Here is a 21,203-nt window from a genome sequence, read left to right on the forward strand (position 1 = left end):
AATAATGGAGATGTGTTCTGGGGATCTCTGTTGCTTGCTGAGACCAGGAGCCTTCCTTGGGCTATGATTTCACAAACTGCTCTCCAGACCTGACCAACTGCTCACAATTAAGGCAGAATTGCTCTTATTTTTCCTTCTCTGATCTGTGTGGTTCTTTTCTTCCCCCTACCAGATGAGCTACTCACTCTGGGTTCTGCTGTGAGCTATCTAAACTCACTAACCAAGCTGAGAAAGATGGTACTCTCTTACTAAGTTAGGGAGGTGAAATGCTAAGCCAGGAGGAGGATCCAGCAGATTTTCAGAGTTGGCACAAGACAAGTTGTAGTGTGCTCTGGAATTAAGGGAGGAAGAAGAGATCAGGACCTCTCTCCATTCCTGGCAGAAGTGAGCTCTTAAATAAGATTGCCTCAGGTACAAAACTGCATCCTTGGACAGCTGCCATCCAGGCTCTTGGCTGTGTCTAATTTGAGGTCTTGAAGTGACATAGCCACGGTGTGAGAGGGTTGTAAATGGTTAACTGCTGTACCCTGCAGACCTAAACCCTGCCGTGGCAGAGAGGTGGGGCTGCTGCAGACACCTGGCATGGACAGGCAGCATTTCCTATTTGGAAGGGAAAAGTACTGGAGTCTGCCATTTCAATTTGGTAGGTTGTTTTTGTTTTATTTTTTAACTTTAGAACACAAAGTTCTACAAGGGGAATGGTAACTCCACCTTTGTTACTGATATGATGTGGGTTAAAACTGACCGCAATGTTGAGGCAAGCATCATGTAGATATGTACGTCACATTATGCAGATGTTACTCCTAACTTGAATGCTTAGACTACTTCAAAAAGTGCTCTCCATCAGTAGCTGCCTTAGAAAGGCTTGTTGAATTGCTGTGGGTGTACTGGAGTGATAAGTAAGGAAGTAATGGATAAGGTGCTAATCTGCAGTTTGGGAAGTTCACATCTTGTCTGCAATGGAAACTTTGTTGGACACAGACTTACCAGAACCTATAGAAATACTTGGTACCTGTGGACCTTGTCACAAAAGAGGACTTACTGACAGATTTGTACCCACAAAACTGCATCGTTCTGCTGTGGATGCACAAAAAAGGTGTGTTTGCATTAAGTGTAGTACTTCAGCAGGGGAGACAGGGAGGGAGGGAATAACAAGTGGTGCATGTACTAATCTCTATGTGCCTCAGAATTTTTGAATATGTATTCTCCTGGGTACTGCCACAAAGGAGAGGAAAGGGCAGAATTCCAGCTGGTTTGAATTGAAGTTGTTATTTTGTCTTTATTTAAACTTCTCTAGATGTTTTATTTGAAAACTCTTTTATTTTAGTGAAACCAGAAGCTGACCCAAGTTAGATTCAGTGAAAACACACAACAGTTTAGATCAAAAAAGATCTGTTACAGCAGAGGTGGATCTGATGGAGAACGCAAGTTTTCCTGGAAGAGGGAAAGCTGTGATTGGACTGGGAAAGTAGAAATGCTAACTGAGATTTTTTTTGAAGTTTGGCTGCTGTGCATTGTTGTCTGATGACTCACAGTAGTAGTAACAGTAGCAGTCGTCTTCTGAGTTCAGTGTTCAGTTCAGTTCTGTTCTTGTACGCAGCTTTGGGATCTCCAGATGCTTACAGACTCTAAAAGTTCTGCGTAGAGTATTAGTTATAAAAATGAAAAGAAGTTGTAATTTGACTCCTTTTCCAGAATGTGGAGGTGAGAGTGTTAATAGTTTTATTACTGCTTGGATTAGGAAATATTTAAATTCCTGCCTGCAAGAATTTTTAAGGAGATTTAAATACCTGAAGATGAGGCCTAGGTCTCGCCAGGGACCGTATAAACATGTAATTGAAGACAGTGGCCTCGTAGCAGAAGACTTGTTACTATGTAAGGGCTAAAACCCCCTTTCATCTGTCCAGAGATGAATTAGTTTCCTGAGAGTTTATCAGGTTTTATGGGACTTCCACCCGTAACTGGGTGGGATACAGACACCTTGTTAGGCACAGAAATGTTCCTCGCTGTGCTCTACCTGCATGAAACTCTCCCATGAGAGCACTCAAGGGAGAGAAAGCTGTTTCACAGAGAGATCTCCTGCTCTGGACACAACTCAGCCAGATGGATTCGGGTTGTTTCGGACCTCGTCTCCCATGCACTGTTATTTTTGCCCTTCCCTACACCTGCAGGCCAGCACAGCGCTTGCAGCTGCCATGCCGAGCTGCGGTCTCTGCCCAGCCCAGGGTTACATACTTCCCTTAGGTGTGCTGCTGCTCCTGCACTGCCAGGAATGCTGGAGGGCTGCCAGGGGCTGTTGGTAAACACAGGCTGCAGTTTGACATAATTGCTTTCTTCCTGGAGCTTCAGAAATTACCTACAAAAGCAAGCGAAGTGAAGGGAAGCGTTCTGCTTTAAGTGCATTCCGTATCAGATGAAATTTATTCTTTTTTTTTTTTTTTTTATGCTCCTTTGAATGTAGTACAGTCTGTACCTGTTGTCTGTAATAGAGGAGAGAGTCACCTACTTGGAAATGTCCTGAGATTTATATTTGCCTTAATTATTTATAAGCTTGTCTTCACTTCTGGCCTTCAAATAAATTTAAGAAAGTGAGAGAATGCCCCGTGACTGAAGCAGTACCCTTCATCTCACAAAGCAGCTTCTGCTGTATGGCCTCTTCCTCATGAAACACCAAGCACCTCACCTTCCCTTGGTCACTTCAGTGCATCTTTTAAAATTACTAACAAACAAAAATCTTGCCAGCCCCTAGTTTGGGAGAACTAAGGAAGAATTTCCAGCTTCTTTTGGTTTTTAGGTTCAGAAAACGTGTAAAATATTACTCCATTTGCTTTTTGTGTAGTCGTGGTTTGAACTGGTTTCACTGTAATGTCACATTAAAAAAAACCCCAAACAACAATAAGAAAATTACTGATTTGGAAAAGCACAAATTTTTACCTGCATCAGGTAATTTAAATTCATAGGGAAACTAACAAAGTTTTCTTTAAAATCAGAAACAATTCTATTCTGTGTATCACAGTGTGAATCTGATCTAATTTTTCATGCAGAACTGGCCAGTGAAGAAGGGTAGTTTTCCTCCCTAATCATTATAACTGTGTTGTCTTGAAGATGTTTTTTGGTCCCCAGCATTGTGCTTGCAAGATATTCTTGGTTGTATGGATTATGCCTTTTTTTTTTTTCCCCTCTGCCTATTGGTATATGAACAGCAGTATTCTATGACTGAACCTCTTGAAACCCCTTCTATACAGAGAAGGATTTTTTTCAAGAATGATCAAGGACTCCTTCTCTCCCCCCTTGAAAGATGCAGTGGTGCTGTGGAGGAATCAAATACTGTTGGAGAGATCCATACCTCTGTGTCTGCTGCCTTTGCACAGTGTGCTGGTAAGGCTCCCAGGCAAACAGAGATGTTTCTCTTCAGTCAAATGAAGAGAAAGAGAGAGACAACAGTGTCTTGAGCTGAGACATTTATGGTTTTCTTTAAGCTGCTTGCTAATGAAGGCTCTTAGGAGAACTTGTGTTGTGGGTTGAAGGTTTGGTTTTATTCTGTGTCAAGTTTGAAGTTTGGCTTCAATCTTTATTCTGTTTTTCCATTTTTGGTCTTCCCCATTGCACAGCCATTGACTTTATCCATATGGCTTTTTCAAGTCAATACCATAAAAAGTCTGATTCCAATGTCTCTGATAGCAAAGGAACTGTCTTGTTGTTCAGTTTTTTTCTTGGTCCAATGAAGTAAGAGAATATCAAATTTTACCAAGAATTCATAAAGGTATTTTATCTCTTTGTACTGATGAAACAGCATTTATGAGACTTTTTTTTTTTTTTTTTTTTTTTTTTTTTTTTTTTTTTTTTTGGTAGCTGTTTTCCGAGAAATGGTAGAAGGACTTTAAGATTTTGTGTGTGTTTTGTAGACCTACAGAGTATGTACTTTAAGCATAAGGAATTTCCACTTAGCAGAATGTTTAAATTCCAAAGCTCATGCCCCAAGAACCTTGTTCAATTCAGCATACTTCTTAGAATAAGCTTAATTTGCAAAGAGTAATTGATAAACAGAAAAGAAAAAAGAAAAAGTACTCAAAGGCGCACAATGTAGTTTCTCTTCAGAAAAATAAATTCTTAATAGAAAATGTCAGTTTAAAAGATGTTGTATTTCCCTTTCACACCTGAAATACTCTCAACAGAAATCCTTTGTTAACACTAGAGCAAGTTCATGGTTATCTGATAAGCTGTTTATAGGCTTGCATTGGTTTCACTGGTTTGGTTTTGTTTTAAGTGGAAGTGTGAGTTTGAGGAGGGGAGTGTTGTGAATGCCTGCACAGTTGGGGTGACTTTGTTAGGGACATTGCTTCTCCCAGGCAACCTTTAAATGGGGAAAGGAGATCCTATAATGGAATAATCCTTCATTTGGAAGACCAAAACATTCCTGTCTCTCAATGGCATCTTTTTTTCAGTTGTCTACAAAATAAGCATGAGTCAAAATGAATGCTCCTGATACTTTTAAGATGACACAAATGTTGAAGAACCTAGTTTACCTTTAGGTGCCTGGTCTTTGAGATCTTACTTAGTAATCTTAATAGAAAACCCAGTGAGAAGTTGGTCAAACATCCAGAATATGTGTAAACAGAGAACTCAGACACTTGCATTGATTCGAGAATTAAAAGTTCTGGGCCAATCTGAGCTGATTTTAAGTATTTCTGGCCTTGCCATCCCATTTAATTCTCTAACTGGAAACTAGTTTAAGTGTGACCTTTCATGTGAGAGAGATGTCATTGGGCATTCATAGATATATTTAAGCTACATGAAAAAGTAAACCAGTCAATACACACAAAGCACATCCATTTGTACATCTGCACCTTGAGAAAATGGTGCTGGCTGATGGCCCTCAGCAGAATTCAGGGAAAGCTCCGGTTCCTTTTCTGCTTTTGAAAAGAGGGGGAAATACTGGCCTTATTTACCTGAGTGTATGATACAACTTAGAGCAATTAATGTCCAAAACATGTTGACATTTCTGGTACACAGGAGCAGATGGGTTGGTTCCAGAATAGCATGTTTGCACACACACCTTCTGGCATGGCTTGTCCAGCAGTGGCTGTACTTGGACAGCAAGGCCAAACACTTGGGATTTTTAAATTAAGACTGATTTCATCCTTGGGCTGTTGCTACTCTCTGTACAATTATTGTACAGAGAATGGCTCATGCTCTGCAAGGAAATGTGTGCAACTAGCAGTAATGAATGATAAAAGTCTTTTTTGAAATTGAATTGGCTAGCTAAAACGCTGCATGTCCAACTTAAAATAATCTGTGAAGCCAGAGACTGAACAAAAATGCTATTCTTGTTAGGATGTAGTCCTCCACACCCTTCCCTCTCTGTAATTTCCTTTCATTCTTCCTACTTTTCAGATTCAGGCAGTAGTTTCAGATAGGTTGGTCAGCAAGGTAGTTGGCAAATAGTTGGCCACGGGTTAAAGCAGCAGCCTGTCCTGCATGGTTTATTTCAAGCTCTGCAGCCATTCTCCTGAACAGTGTTGGACAAGCTGGTGAATGTTTGTTTCAATTCTTTTTCTATGAGTCTTGGGGAACATGTCCCTGCCTTATCAGAGGTTGTTGTGAGGATGTGTTCATGCATCTTTGATGGCTTCTGATGTTAGAGCAATGCAAGGTATAACAGTTCTTTCATGCATTTATGTGAAAATAATACCCATCAAAGCTAAAAATGGGAGAGTAAACCACAGCAGCTAATTTGCTAGGTTTGTTTGCATTTCAGTCAAGTAGAAGTGCTCCTTCTCAGTCTCTAGGCTTTTCTCTGGTGATGCTGGTAGACTACTAGGCTAGTCACGCACTTAACCAGTGATTTTTTTTGTTTGTATGGGGGTGTGGGGTTTTTTGTTTTGTTTTGTTTGTTTGTTTTAAAATTTTTATTTGTTCTGTTTGTGTTGCTCTAACTCCCTAATAAATGTCAAGTTGTACTGGCTTTGGAAAATACACTTCATGTAAAAATGTGATAATTATTTTTCTAGTGTCATGATAACCACTGTAGTCAATTGGGCAGCTTTTAATAATCTCCATAGCAACTAAATTCAGTAAAAAGTGAGAATAACTGATTCATGCAGTCCTGTGCCAAGGGATATGTGTGGGCAATGTACTATCTCTTTGACATGTCACACTCAGCTGATGCATTCAAATGATGCACACTCTGCTGGCAGCGCCTTCCCTTGCTTCTCTTAAGAAGTAAGGAAATAGGGTGTAGTTTTTCATTTGCAGAACTATTGGTTAAGAGAAATGGACTCTTAAATACCACCATTAGCGTTCCTCTACTTTTTGCTCCAGAATATTAAAAAAAAAAACCAGGAAGACCTGGTAGCAAGTAATTTGGTATTGCCTTCATTCCTCTCAGCACACGGAAAGTGGCATTTTAGAGCTGGCTATGTCAGCGCAAATGCTTTGTTTTCGTTTAGCTTGAACCTGCTCTTAACTCAACTTTTTTGGTTTGTTTCTCTTTAAAAGGAGTGGTTCTTGCAGGTGAGGCTCGCAACTTCTTAAATGCAATTACTTCTGTATCTCTGGTCCTTCTGTCTACTTTGTGATTTGGTTCAGCAGTTTCATACGTCCCTGATAAATTTTTGGAGCAATAGTTAGAAACAATATCTAGAAGATGTGTTCTCCTCCTGCCGCTCGGTGTTGCCCTGGTCTCTGGCAGTCTCGTTCCCGCTGTCGCTCATTCCCCCCGGAACGGCGAATTGCTTTGGAGCTGGAAGCCAGCAAGATGCGAGGGATTGCCTCAGAGGAGGCTCCTCTGAAACGGCTCGGATGTTTCTTGCTTTTCACATGCATATTTTATTTATTTATTTATTTATTTATTTATTTATTTATTTATTTATTTATTTCGGAGGTGCCGAGTGCCTGCATTTCCTGCAGCCAGCCTTTCTTCTTGCAAGATCGCACCTCTTTTCAGTGCCTCTATTCCTTAGCTTCTTAAACTAGTTTTCAAACGCGGCCCGAGGGCATGAAAACTCGGAGATTATGTTATAGACCCCTGCGGTGGGGGTAATGGTGGGAGAGTTAGCACCTCTGGATGAGTGCCCTGTCGAGTTGCTGTTTGTACCGAGCCTCTCAAAGAACGGCTTTGCAATTAAATCCGAGCTTGAAATTCAGCGCCAAAACAGTATTTTGGAAGATTTGTTGTATAAGGTATTCATTTGGGATATGTAGTAAGCGCCTGGCAATCCTGTGCGTGGAGGTGTTTATTTTATGGTTTTAAGCGTGACTCTTAAACTTTTTTTTTTCTTTCCCGCTGAACTTCAGGGGCGTCTTGTTTCACACTTCAGTCTACTCACTTGGCGTGTACTTTGCAGGAATCCCTCGGAGCTTGCCCCGGGAATGGACAGCTACCTCCATTTCTGCAGGAGAGTAGTGCCAGCTGCAGGAGCCTTCGAGGCGAGTGGACGAGCGTGCTGATAGCTGCGGGAAGAGCCCGGCGACGGGGCGACCCTGCCGGCCTCCAGCCATGCCTTTCGGGCTCAAACTGCGGCGGACCAGGCGCTACAACGTCTTGAGCAAGAACTGCTTTGTGACCAGGATCCGTCTGCTGGACAGCAACGTGATCGAGTGCACCCTGTCCGTGGAGAGCACGGGGCAGGAGTGCCTGGAAGCCGTCGCTCAGAGGCTGGAATTACGCGAGGTAAGGGTGGCCCGGGGAAGACCATCTGTCACCGGGTAATTGGAGGCATTTCTAGCTCCGGCAGCCCGTGCCTTCGAGTCATGTTGTTCTCGGGGCTGGCCAGATATGATCAGCAGCTGGAGCTTGGACAAACATACTCTGGCTGCGTGGAAACTGACGGCGGGACGGCGCTCAGGGCTTTGGGCTGTTGCTCATTCATCATAGCTTTGAGAGCTCTTTGTAACATGAAGTTTCTTTTCTTAGAAAGCCGTGAGCGTTACTTTTTTGAGCGGGGATGCCGAAGGACAAGTTACAGGAACTTTTTTTTCTGCATGTAACCCTGCTTTCGCCGGCGCTGATGGGCTGAGTTACGCAACCGGGAAGGAGACCACTGGGTTTTAATCATCTTCCTTCGTATAAATACTCGTGTTACAATAGAACCGAAGTAGGCAACAGTAACAACTAACAGTTGTGTTTTACTAGGAACAGCTGGAGGATGGTGGGCTTTTTCTTCCTTTTGTTTTGTTTAATATTTCACTTCTGAAATCCTGAGAGGCTTCTTTTAAATTCCCAGTGCTTCTAGAAAGGTTGAAGAAACCAGTCTTTACTCAAGACTGAAATCCTATATATTTTCTACTTCTTGCTGAAGAGGTTAATGTTTCAGTGCTGAATCCTTTATAGAAATACCTCTCTGATGTGCACAGCACAAATTAAATGACTTTTCTTACCCCCTGTGGGCTCCCTGTGTGTATCTTACGTGCTTCTAGACTTTTGCAAATCAAAAGTGGAAAACCATTGGCTGGAAGTTGCTGTGTTATCATCTGGCTGTCCTGGCTGATAATTTCTGTAAGCACAGCTGGGAAATTAAAAATACTGCAGTGTCTTATGCTGTTGTCCCATGGCAGTGGGGGGCAGCTGGAAGGTAGCATACAAATAACTACAGTATCTGAAAACTAAGCAAAAATCCTTTCTTTTTTTTTTCTTTTTTTTTTTCCTCTTTTTTTTCCTCTTTGTTTTTTTTGTTTGTTTGTTTGTTTTTTGTTTTGTTTTGTTTTGTTTTTAATGATGAAGAATGGGAGAGCAATCCCACTCTGTGTGTGTGCAGAGTAGTCTGGAGAATGTGCAGGCAGGAACAGGGCAGAGGGAATATTGCATAGTATTTTTCATACTTGGCATTTTTTTGTTTTGTTTTGATATGAGTTTTAGTAGAATCATCTGTCATCCCCCCACCCCTTAACTTATAGAGATGAAGATTTATCAATAAATAATTATTTCTTTCTGTTGGTGATATCCTTAGGGAAGAACCTAACTTCTCTCTTTCCTTCCAATGCAGAAAGCAGTGAAATGAATGAAAAGATTCTCCTCGTGTTCCTTGTGAGCTTATCTAGTTGGTGCAGCAGAAGTCTGGGGCCTCCTGATTCTCTCTGGAGGTCCACCTGCATTTGCAAACAATAGCTCTGTCAGTGCGTTAGCATTTTTTTCCACAAAGCATTTTGTGATTTCAGAACGTGCTTTGTTCCACTTTGGAACAAAGCCTGAAGTTCCAAAATTTTCCAGAGAAATGAAATTAGAGAGTAGAGTAGCAAAGGAAACTGTTCTGGTCAGTGTTCAGTTCTATGGCGCTTTTCTATTGCTTTGGGGTTTTTAATTTTCAAAATTGTTTCTGTCATGGAAAAAAGAAATATGTCAGCACAAAAAGTTTGTGTTTCAAGATTAAAAAAAAAATATTTTAACAACATAGAAGAGAATGCTTTGATGTTGTTGGAACGCATTCCCCTCCTTTCATCGCCCTCCTTGCTTTTTTTTTTTTTTTTCTAAACAAGGTTTTGGCAACGTAGAACTTGTTCTGTAAAGTTCAGATTTCAACAGTACAGCATTTTTTGACAGAAGTGGGTGTTTTGGGTTTTTTTTTTTTTTTTAGGAGAGAATTACCTACCTCTTTCAACTCTGAGAGGGTCTCCCTGTGTCCTCTTTTGCTCCTTGGATGAGGAATAATTGGAGCTAGCAAGCTTGGAGGTGCCTGGTGCTGTTCTTTCTTTCAGACCCCAAATACAATTCCTCGTCTGCGCCTGTAGTCTTCCTGCCACTGTCTGTGAGGATGATGAAGTAAATTGATGACTGTCCCCTTTCCTCTACAGGTTTACCATAGTTTTTGAACTCACTGTCCAGACAAATTCTGTAGAAGGGTCAAAAGTATTTTCACAAAGCTCAAATTTCTACAAGATTTGTGCAACTGGATAGCTGAGTAGGGAAGCCTGTTAAGTGTACTGAGGCAAAAATCCTTGCAAGCATTCATGTCAGAGAGAGACTTTTAAAATTCCCTGAATGCAGTGAAAACTGCAGCTGGCACGTGCCTTTTCTTAGAAATCCTGATTTGCAAACTGTGACATACAAGTAAGGATAAGCCAACCTTCATTAAATCCCATGCTAACAAAACAGTGCTAGAATCCTGCTTGTCTCCTCCGTGCAGTCTCAGGTAATACCTCAGTTTGGTCTTATGTTCAAACAAATCCCGGTTATACCATAACCTTTACCTTCAAGCTAGGAATGCATCTGTGTCTCACTCAATCCAGTTTCTCAAAAATAAACAAATAACTGTCCAAACCCTTCCTGCTAAAAGGCAAAACTCTTTGAGATTATGCCCTGTTGTGAGGGACTGTCGATCATACCACACATGACTGAAAAACAGTATCTAATGGATTATGCATATTTCTATTTGATCTCTGGGGAATGCAACTCCCTGCCTGACTGACTCAGGGTTCAGGAATAGGTCAGCAGAAAGTGGAGCCATGTAACTACTGTAAAATCTGGTTTTATCCTTTTCAGCAAAGCTCTTGACAAAGCATCAGGTCTTCTACTTGAACAGTTACCAGTTCCAGTAAAATGAGCATTATAAGCATATTCCAGCATTATGTAAAAGGTAATGACGAGACAAGGGGAGGAAGGGACAGGAAAGACAAGGTCAAAAAATGTCATTTTATAATCTTGTATGTATGTGCACAGATGATTTTTTTTTCCTCCGATATAATGGCATTTTTTCCATTCCACTTCCAGACTAAGTGAACCTGCTTGAAGTAGGAGAGTAACCTGTACAAATCTGTTGGGAGTCTTCATGTTGCCTTCTCCTTTTTGTTCTTTTCAATTCACTTTCTAAAATGTTTAAAGGTGGTATACTCTGATGTATTTTAAGTTGGGGGGGAAGGCAAGAAGGTTCTTTCCAACCAAAATTTTTCTTGTGAGCTAAAATTTCACAATGGTATGTCCATCACTGTGCTCCTCTAAGCCTCAAACCAAAGCAGGAGGTTGGTGAGCTGAGCAGCAAGGGCAGATGCTGTCCACTGTGCAGAGGTGGCCCTTTGCTGCCCTTCTGACTTTGACTTTAGTGCCCCAGAAGGTGCCCTTTTGGCGTGCCAGGGTTCCAAGAGTGCCCCTTTCTTTTAGGGCAGAACTGAAACCTGGGGTTTTGCAGCCAGGTTTCCTCCAAGTCTGGCTTGGTTTGACTCATCTTGCCAGCAAAGCTGAGATGGGGTTCAGGCAGTGCTTTTACAAAAACCCTTCTATGAATAATTGTCTGCTGTAAATGGCACCTTCCCCTCAGTGTCCTGGGATAGCAGGACTTAATGTCCTTTGCCCTGAGAAGCTGGAACTCCATCTCTTTCTCAAGGATAAATATTTAGTTGGCCACTTTACCAGATGCTTTAACAAACACTGAGCTGGGCTTGATGAATGTTTTAGCATGACATTTGCCAGTTTAGTAATTTTCTGTCATCTCCTGAAGTTGACAATTCTACTTGTTTGGCCCAGCGTAAAGACTAGTTCTAAAGAAAGTCCAGTAGTTCTGGACTTGGGAGGGTAGGTAAGGCCAAGTCCAAAACAAATATGTTGCCTTCTGAACTGGCAGCTATAATGTTTCTCATTTTAAGACTTCCTAGTGAAGTTCTTTTACGTCCAGGGTTCTGACTCACTGTATTTTGAGAATCACATTTTCATTAGGGCACCCAAGCGCTCTGGTTCGTGTTTGCTGCTTTAGCAGAGGACAGCAGCTCCTGGAGGAGTGTAGACCAATTTCCTTGTACCACATATGAAGTCACGAGTGGTAGGTAAGGCAAATTTTAAGACCCTGAGGGCAATATGTGTTACTTCAGAGCCTGACAGTTCAATCCATATTGATTCCATGGAAATCAGAGTGGAAGTCAGTGGTTCACTTTGTGCAGATGGACAAACAGAACAGGTTTTGGAATCAACCTAGTTTATAGATAGAACATCCCATTTTTTTATAACCTCAGCTAATTTTTGGTGCTTTGTTGACTGGAGAGCATGGCATGACTCTCCATGCATGGCCTTCTGGAGAGCCCAATGCCTTCTCATAGAATGCTCAACTTGATGGACCAGCCATTTCCAGTCCCACATTCTTCCATCCCTTTTTGGGGATTACTGATATTCCTAGGGGGAGGGTCTCTTCAGGCATGCACAGTAGTGGCTACAGAAGTCCTTCACTATGGGTTCTTAAAAAACACATTACATTTTCAAGAAGTAAAGTTGCTGGCAACAGGGAGCTAATGATCAAATTACTGTGTGGGTTGTCTCCAAAGTTCTTGAATCTGTGACACAAGCTCTGTTCTCCAATCAGTTCCTGTGCTTCAGCTGCTATAGCTTGATCCTCTCCAGGCTGCTTTTCTGGGAAAATTGTCTTTTAGTTGTGCAAAATGCATGCTGCCGTGTTTGCTCCACAGTACCTGCTGTAATCTAGGAGCTTCAACACTGTATTTCACTTACTTTTTGTTCCTTGGAATTTCTTCTGGATTTGGTACTTGAAGATCCTTTCCAATAGCAAATCTAGACTCGTGCTGTCTCCCAGCCCCCACTCAAAGGGGAGGGACTGTGCTCATTCGAGCTGTTTAATTGCAATACCTTAATTCCTTGAATAACTCTTTTAGACTGCAGAACCTTCTTTGCTGCCAGATGACTTACAAGTACTTTACACTTCAAATTTGGGTTCTAGGTGTTGTGAATGTTTACTTTTTCAGGTGTAGGGAAGCTCTGTTTTCGCATCTCCACGCTGTTTCTTGCCAAGGATGAGCTGCCCTGCAGATTTTCAAGTGTGTTAAAAGATTTCCCTTAAGAGGTGGTAAAATCACTGCCTTTTTCTGCCTTCACATTAACTCCCTTTCTCTGCTGCCTCCACTGTCCCTCCCACCTTCATTTTAATCTAATTACTACCAAGGTGAACTCATCAGAAAGAACTTTTTATCCAGTGGTGACTACAAAGGGAGAGCAGAAATATATTAGGGACGATGTGTGAGGTTAGTTTTGTTTGAAGTTTATCCTGTGGGAGATGCTGACTTCTTGATTTATTTGTGTCCTAGATAGATTGATCGATTGACTGATTTATTGAAGATACCTTTAATTTCCAGGGGGAAATACTATAAAAGAACAAGTTTGCTTCACTGTACCAGTCTGAGCAATGCTCAAGTTGTTTGTCAGGCTTTATTGAGGAATCAAGTGGAATTAGTTATCACCCTAGTCTGGATGTTGTCCAAAGTCGAAAATATGTGTGTAATGAGACCCCAAAGTAAGTACACCTGTGCTCCCATTCAGAGTTTTGCGTGATTGTCTCTTGCATGCCCTCAGCTATAAAGTAGTTGGAGCAGCGTTTCCCCTGCTGGTTTGTTGCCGTTTGTAAACATTTAAAATTTTTGGTATTGTATTACTTGTCCTTGTGTTGTGTGCTAAGTCACAGTGTGTGCAATGGTTTTATAGAAACATCCATATCAGCACGAAACAGTCTGTTCATGGTGGATTTTGCAAAGTTTAACATCTGCAGTTTGTCTGCTGCAATGTTTTTCACTTTTTCTTCAGATCTGTAGTCATAGTACCTGATGTTTAAGTGCTTTTCAATAAAATCCTTCAAGATGGATTGGCTATTCCTTCAGCTGCTTTATTGCCACTTTGTAGCTCTAGTTCTGAGCACTGATGTGTGTTAATTCCTCTTCACCAGCAGCAGTCCCATGTCGCTCATACAGTAGCTGCTACAGCCATTGAGATTTGCACTGGGCAGGAAAGAGCTGAGGTTTCCAACTGGTATTTCTCTAGAGCCTAGAGCAAACAACTTGTGTGTGATATGCACATTCTAAGTGTACACTTGTCCATCATAAAACCTTGTGTGTGCATTAAAAAAATGAAGAGTAAACAATTCTGTGTCAGGTAAATGGTTCTGGTCTTGGTAGATATATTTTGACATATGCATATGGGTTTGCATGCCTTTTTTTTTTTTTTATTTGGAAGAGTCCTTGTCACTTGTGTGCAGTGGGACTGATTCAAAGTCTCCTGGAGCTTCTGCACTTGAATTCAGGCTTAGTGTTTGCTGTCTGTTCACAAAGCACAGGTGTCCCTTAAGAAAACAAAGACTCAGACACTCTCTGTAAATCATTCATGTCACCTGTGCCACAACGTCAGGTAGAGCTCTTCGATATGCATTTGGGAGAGATGATAGGAGGCAGATAATGCCCTGTGAAGTATATTGCAATATTAATCTATCATTGTCTTCAAAATGTCCTACAAAAAAGGGCAGTAAAAAAGAAATTACACCGATTTTGCATATGGGAAAATGTACACGATGCCATCTGTTCTTACTTGCATTTGTGACATTGAGTGGTTTAGCTGGCAAAGGTAAACTGACACTCGTGTGTTTCTTTATCTAGACTCACTACTTCGGCCTTTGGTTTCTCAGCAAGAGCCAGCAAGACCGCTGGGTTGAACTGGAAAAGCCTCTGAAGAAGCAGCTGGACAAATTTGCCAATGAGCCTTTGCTTTTCTTTGGGGTGATGTTCTACGTGCCCAGTGTTTCCCGGCTGCAGCAGGAGGTAACGAGGTATGTGCTTCCCTCTGTTCACAGCACTGTGATAGAGCTGGGAGAGGATGGGACTGTGACAGAAAAACAGTTGGTTTGTTTCTGGCATTCAGTACTTGCTCAGGTTATCTTCTTTCCTGATGATTGCCCAAATGTGAAAAAATGGGAGAGGTCACCACTTGATGATGTCTGCTTGGGGAAAAAAACCAAAAAAACCCCAAACCCAAAAAAACTGTCTCACTGAATGATTGTGCACGACCAACAGCAGGGAAAAAATGCTAGTAATGGTTACATGATGTAAAATCTGACATAAATTTTAAAAAGGACCACGGTGACCGTGGTTTTTCTTCTGTAACTTTCTACTGATGAAAAGGAAGCCATGGACAAAGGAACTCTATATAAATAGAGTTTTAGCTTATTATCCTTAAGCCTACGTGAGCTTTGGTGAAAGTGAACTTTGGCATTTTTTTCCCCAGGTTTTGCTCATCCCACTCTTGATTTCCCCTTATGCTTCACAAAAAGATTAAAACTGTTGAAGAGGGCATTAGTCCTTTAATTACAATCAGGGCGTACCTTTGCAAACAACTTGAGTGGGGATTACTCTTTTATTCAGAGCCCCGTGCTGTGGTTGTAACAATGCAACTGTTTTGAGGGGCTATTTTTGTAAACCACATCACTGTGTGGTTTATGCACATCTGTGTTGTATTGAAATTTAATAATACAAAAAAGAGAGTGAGGAGAAAAAAGGCCACCTCAGCTAAAGAGGGGTGGGATTGTTTTCTTTTTAACCAAAATTATTCCATTTATCTAGTCTGAGCAAAGTTATATCAGCACAACTAAAGGTAAAGCCTGGAATAAGTGGGTGAAGGCTTCAGGGGGGCAGAAGCCTTGCCACTGAAAAAAGCTCGCTGTTGCTGAAAGCCTGGAATTCACCACATAGTCATAATAGTTAGGAAAATAGATATAAATAGTGAAGAAAGAATGGCCTTAATTCGAGAAGGCATGCAAGATATGAAGCAATTTTTGATGTTGTAGGTTGCGTATTTTAAAGCATCTTTATTTGACACTGGACTGGGGGGTTGGCGTTGGTAGGATGTGAAAAAGTTGTGACTTGAAATGGCAGCTGCCAAGCCATCCCTTGACTACTGTGTGTGCTGAACTCTTGCCAAAGAGTGGGATAGAAGCACCATAAAACTTCAGTTTCTCTGAGAACAGACCAAACACTGATGCTTGTCTGCATCTGTGTGTTCCTGCTTTGTACGCTCTGGGAGAGGGAAGCCTCAGTACCTTTTCCTTCAGAATTATTTTAGCGCGCAGATGGAATGTCTGAAGCGTTGTGTTGCTCAATCTGTCAGCCCAATCCTGGCCTGGTTGTGTGCAAGGAAGAATTGGAGCTACTTGGGTGCTATAATCTCTTCAAGCTGCAGCCTGCAGTGCTGATGGCTCATTCATAGCTCACCTGCAGAGGTATATTTGCTCATTCTGCCCAGGTTGGTAATAACAAAGCATTTCAGTGACAATTGAACTTCACAGCACTCTCAATTGGAGTGGCTGCTGAATTGTTTTTCTTTCTGAAGTGATTGATAGCGTAAGCTGCAGAGTCTTATAAGTGCCTTTTATGTTTCTTTAAAGGTGTGTAGCAAAGCCAGCCGTGCACTAGAGGATTTCAGATATAGAATAGCCTGTTGATATTTGTTAGCTTGTTTCACGGAGTGGAATTTCTGCACCACAGATTGTGTGATGGCAGCAAACCTTCAACTGTGCAATAGGCAGGTTCATGTTTGAGGCAATGGTGGGGACCTGGAGGATTCTTCTGAAACAACTAGCAGAGAAAGGCTTAGTTTAAAACCTGATTAGATGCAGAGATGGCTTTGGGCTTATAGGGGATTTTTTTGGCCCTTGGTAAAATGATTCAACATTTGTCTTTATTTTGATACTGGCTGCTTCTAGGATTAGACTTGATCATGATATGATTACGTGTGATGTTGAGGTAGGCACTGGACTCGCCCACTCTGTGCCTATGTATATGACTTATATTTAGGTACAAATGACAAATCTGCCTGAAATGCACAACTTGTGATGAGACACTTCATCCCTTTCTGGGAGGCTGCAGAACCACTGCAAACAAACCCAACCCTGAAACAAAACCACCACCAAAGGCTGAAGATGCAGAGGTGGTGACAGTACTGCCAGCAGTGAACCTGTCACCTTTGTAACCTTCTCTAAATGGAAACACCTCCAGCCCTGAGCTTGCCTGGCTGTGTTTGGAGTTGGAGGTGAAACCCATCTCTCAGCAGCAAGCTTTTAGTTAATTGTAGACTCCAGGGCTTCCAGGGTTGATTAATATTCCTTAAAGATGATGAAGTCTTCTGAGAATGCTTCAGCAAACACTGACATAATGAACAAGTATTCAAAAACTAGGGAGTTGGTTTCCTGAGCTGGTTTACTCTGCCTCTCATCTGTAGGATTATAGACTTGATAGCTGGTTTTGAGAAATTTGTCGCCAAACTGAATATTCCTTCCTGTTTCCAGTGACTTCAACCTCCTGTGCCTCGCATACTGTCATTGCAAAAAGGGAAAATGATGCAAGTATTTTAGGCTCTGTTGGTTGAGAGGGGCATTACTTAGGGTGTTGGTCACTGGCTCTGAGGTAATGTTCCTTAACAATTTTATTTGAAAGATCATCTGGAAGGACTCTTCAAAACAATGTGTGAACCATTTTGTGTTTGGCCGTTTTTTGGTGGTTGGGACCAACGGGAGGAATCCTGATATCAACAGGACAGTATTTATAAAATTATAACTCCTTTACATCTTATCATTACTGCTGGAAGTAGAAAATGCTAATTATGCCTCCAGGCCCCTGGATTTTAACTGCCTGCAGCTGCTGGAAGTGGTCAGGAGCTCTTCATCATTTCTCTGGTGCCTTGTATTGACAGGCCAAGAGTGGAGGCAGAAGTAAGGGTGAGTAACACTGCTCTGAGCACTGTCCCCATGCTGGCCAGACTCAGAGGAAACCTGTCCACATGTGACATGCTGGGAGAGGAGGGGAACAGCAGTGTAGTGAGAAGTCAGTGCTGTCCCTCACAGCGTATCACAGCGTGGGAAGGTCAGATGATTTACTGAAGTGAAATGCAAGCAGCAGTTGCAGAATGGCTGCAGAATGGTTGAGGTTGGAAGGTATTTCTGGAGATTGTCTGCTCCAAGCAAGGTCAACTAGAGGAGATTACTCTAGGACCATTTCCCATTGGGTATGGAATATATTCATGGAAGGAGGGATTCCACTCTTACTCGGGGAAATCTGTTCAGTCACGCTTGCAGTAAGGAAGGGGGTTTAGGTTTAGGAGTGCCATGCCTTTCAGTTTGTGCCCAAATGACCCCATAATTTCAAATTGTGGATTCATGCTGAGTGGGTGAATGGGTTACCTGGACTGGCCATGTAGCTGGTTATGTAGCACCTATAGAGCTGCAGGCACCTGTCATATAAACACAAGTACTGCCACGTCCTCATGTGGGATGCCTGTAGTTGATTTGTAAGAGGCGTTTCTGATAATACGAGAGCCTGTGGTAAAGAAAATTCAAGTACAAGACTGCCAGAGCAGTTTATTTAGCTCTTAAGCTCTTTGAAGCCTACCTCTAAGACCTGCAAAAGAAGATGAGGCGAAGAGTACTCTGGGAAGCACACTAATTCTTTTAGTAGGTCAGGTCTGACTCTGGCTTGCAGTTTTTTCCTTCTTTTCTACAAAACTGACACCTGCTTAGAGATGAAAATATTAGTGGGTTTTTGTTTGTTTTTTTCTCTTTAGATGAAGTTAATCACTGGGACAGGGTAAGAAGCACCTGCAGGACATTGTCAGTCTTGTTCAATTCGTGGTTTTGAATGCAAATGCTGGGGCTACTCAGAGTTTCCTGACCTGTGATGAATGCTTCCTGAGGGTGTCCCAGGGAAACATTACAGAAAGCAGGCACCAGTTGTAGAGTACCTGTTTTTTCTTTCTGGTAGTGGCCATGACATAAATATTATTGCTATGCCTTACTTTCAGTGCAATAACATTGTGCTCTTGGCATTAAGCCTTCTCCTAGGAAAGCTATTTCCTACTCTCTAGACCTCTTATTTCCCTACCCTTTCTCAACTCTGTTTCTTTTCTCTTGGATTGAGGCTCCCATCTGTATATGTTCTCTGATCTTAATCCTGTCTTTTCCAAGATTGCTGTGACTCCAGCATTCCCCTGGCCCCGGTCATGGCATTCTACTTGTCCCCAGTCTCACAGATGTTTTCCATTTTCACAGATGAAGTAAAAACCCATGATAATCCCTGAAGTTGTCAGTAGGAGTTTTCACCATGTTATTATTTCTACTACTTGAAAATTTCTAGAATTTCTGATAAACAAAATTTTAAAAACCAAAACAAACAAACAACAAAACCCCCTCTTCAGACTCAATGGCAGTTACAGCAGGAGTAATTTGGGTGGGAGTATGGGTATTGGCACATTAGCAAAAAGCATTTTTCATGGAAGGCTACTTAGACAACCTCTTTTTAGTCATCCAGCTGTTCTCAGTGAGCAGCCATTGCAGATGGAGATGCTGCGCTTGCTTTTGGCATATTTAAAGCACCTGGGATCTGCATACTGTCTAATATAACGCAGTCTTTGTGATGCCCTGTAGAGTAGATATTTGCATAGATTAGACATATAAATCTGCCTTTTATTTTCTGCTAACTCCTCAGAGAGGAGGCATCCTTTCAAGCATTTATTTTAAAAAATGTCTTTGTACAGTGTCTAAAGTAAACAAGCTTGCTTTCACTGTGCTCTTGTTCCAAAAACAGAGAACCCACACACTCTTGTGGCTTTCTGAAAATGTGGGTGCGATGCTGCTTTCTGCACAATTATCAGACAATCCAGGGCCTTTTTCTTTTCTCCCCTTCCCACAGTTCTAAGGGAAAACCAAAGTCACATTTTGCTCCCCACAGTATCTCCTTCTTAGCGCGTGATACTGCTGTGCCTCCTGTGAAGGAATAAAGGTGTGCTTTGGTCTGGTTTTCTTTTTTCTTTCCTGGAAGAAGCTTTCAGTATCTTGCTAGGTGCTCTGTACTCAGTGGTATCCAGTGGCTTTTGTGCAGACTGGGGCATAATCCTGGGAAGTGAGAGCAGCTCCTAGTGTGGGTGCCCCCACGGAGCTGGCTCCCCGTGGTGCTCTGCATGGTAGGTCTGGCATGCAGGACTCTGCAGGGTAGGACATGTTCCAGCATCTGCAGTGTGCTGCATTGGGCTTCTGCCCCAAGTTCAGCTGTCAGCTCTGCATCTCCCCAGAAATGCCGTGCAGCTTTCCTGTGAAAGGAAACAGCGTTTGGAATGGGATGGCTGCACCTGTGAAATGTGGGAATGAATGTGTTCGCAGGTGGAAAATTAGAGCCTGAGGCTCCCAGGCTTCTTTTCTGGATGGTCTGTGAAAATTCAGCCTCAAACTTACCCTCCTTTAAATAAGTGAATATTTATTTTCCTTGATATTTCCCTGCCATACCCTTTTCTTCACCATTTCTTGTAGCTGATTTTTTGTTTGTCATTTAAGGAAATATTTCTTCTTCACTGTTCTCAGCCTTTCTCTTTCTTTGTTTTTTCTGCAAGTACTAGGTGAAGACCTTTTACGCAACTCTTCTAAAGAGTAAAGAGGTACAGATGCCTAGGACTATATGAAATTTTAAATTACGTGAGAATAAAGTAGAGGGGGAAAATGAGTGCTTCATATTTACAGGGAAAAATGTTTTCGCAAATCTGTTTTAACAAATACTGGATTTTTTGCCTTTCCCTCAAAAAAGTCCTTGTTAGATTCTTTGCCTACTTGAGCTTATCTTTGCTTTTAGTCTGCTGTGCTTTTCTTTTTTCTTTTTTCTTTTTTTTTTTTTTTTAAGCTAAAGTTTCACATCCTCCTGTGTAGATAGCTTTTAATACAAGTCCAATCAGCTGCAGGTTTCTACCAGTCACTGCTGTCTTTTCTGCTAGTTAGTGCTCCTTACACTGTGCTTTTAATTTCTGTGTTAAGGCTGGATATCACATATCCTCCTGTGCTAGCCTGGTTTTGTGGCAAGCTCAGTGAAGTGGAACTCTTTTGGCTGTTAAGGATATAACATTTACATGTGACAAGTACACGAGGCTGCTTTGCTTTTCATGGTTGGTCACACCTGCAGCTTGTGGCTGCAGAAGTCTCTGTGTGTACTTTTGAGCTCATGGTAGTTGGTTTGGCTTCATTGTCCAAAATAATTATTTTGAATATCACAGTGTGCTGGAAAAACCAGCACAATGTGTACAATCAGATTTTTTCCAGACATCCTGGACTGTGCTTGCCTGAAGTGAGGACTGTGACTGATTGTGTGGCCGTGCTTGTTACTGCACCACAGATAGACCTATAGGATTTTTTTTAATGCCAATGGTTCTCAAAAATGTACTGGCACTTAACAAATTTTCTGTGAAAGTACAGAAAAATAGCATGCAGGTTGGGAGGAGAAGAGAGAGATGCACGTTTTAGTTGAGAGGATTGGTAAATGAGAGAGAACTGAGTGATACATGGCAAAAGGGAAGGTGGAGTGTTTTAAACAAAAAAAGTCCAGAGTTTGATCTCTTACTCCTGCAGATTTAAGTCAGAATTTAACTTTTCAGTGCTACTGGTGTGTAACAGAGTGGAAAAATTTTTGTTTTCAGGCAGCAGAAG

The 21,203-nt window shown here is 41.7% G+C and overlaps 1 protein-coding gene across 7 annotated transcripts in view; it reads left to right on the plus strand.

Annotated features, from left to right (window-relative positions):
• Positions 1–21,203, plus strand: part of PTPN14 (protein tyrosine phosphatase non-receptor type 14) — a 110,227-nt gene that overhangs the window by 31,823 nt on the left and 57,201 nt on the right. For 6 of the 7 annotated variants that reach the window (XM_058419602.1, XM_040057470.1, XM_040057471.2 and 3 more), the window contains 2 exons: positions 7,347–7,672; positions 14,353–14,522. In XM_058419602.1, coding sequence (XP_058275585.1) covers positions 7,499–7,672; positions 14,353–14,522 — 344 coding nt within the window. In that variant the 5' untranslated portion in view covers positions 7,347–7,498. Of the gene's footprint in view, positions 1–7,010; positions 7,183–7,346; positions 7,673–14,352; positions 14,523–21,203 lie in introns of those variants that run through there. The other variant, XM_040057474.2, reaches the window with a different exon arrangement.

The sequence above is a fragment of the Hirundo rustica genome, chromosome 3 (genome assembly GCF_015227805.2).
Source record: "Hirundo rustica isolate bHirRus1 chromosome 3, bHirRus1.pri.v3, whole genome shotgun sequence".
Lineage (NCBI taxonomy): Eukaryota > Metazoa > Chordata > Aves > Passeriformes > Hirundinidae > Hirundo > Hirundo rustica.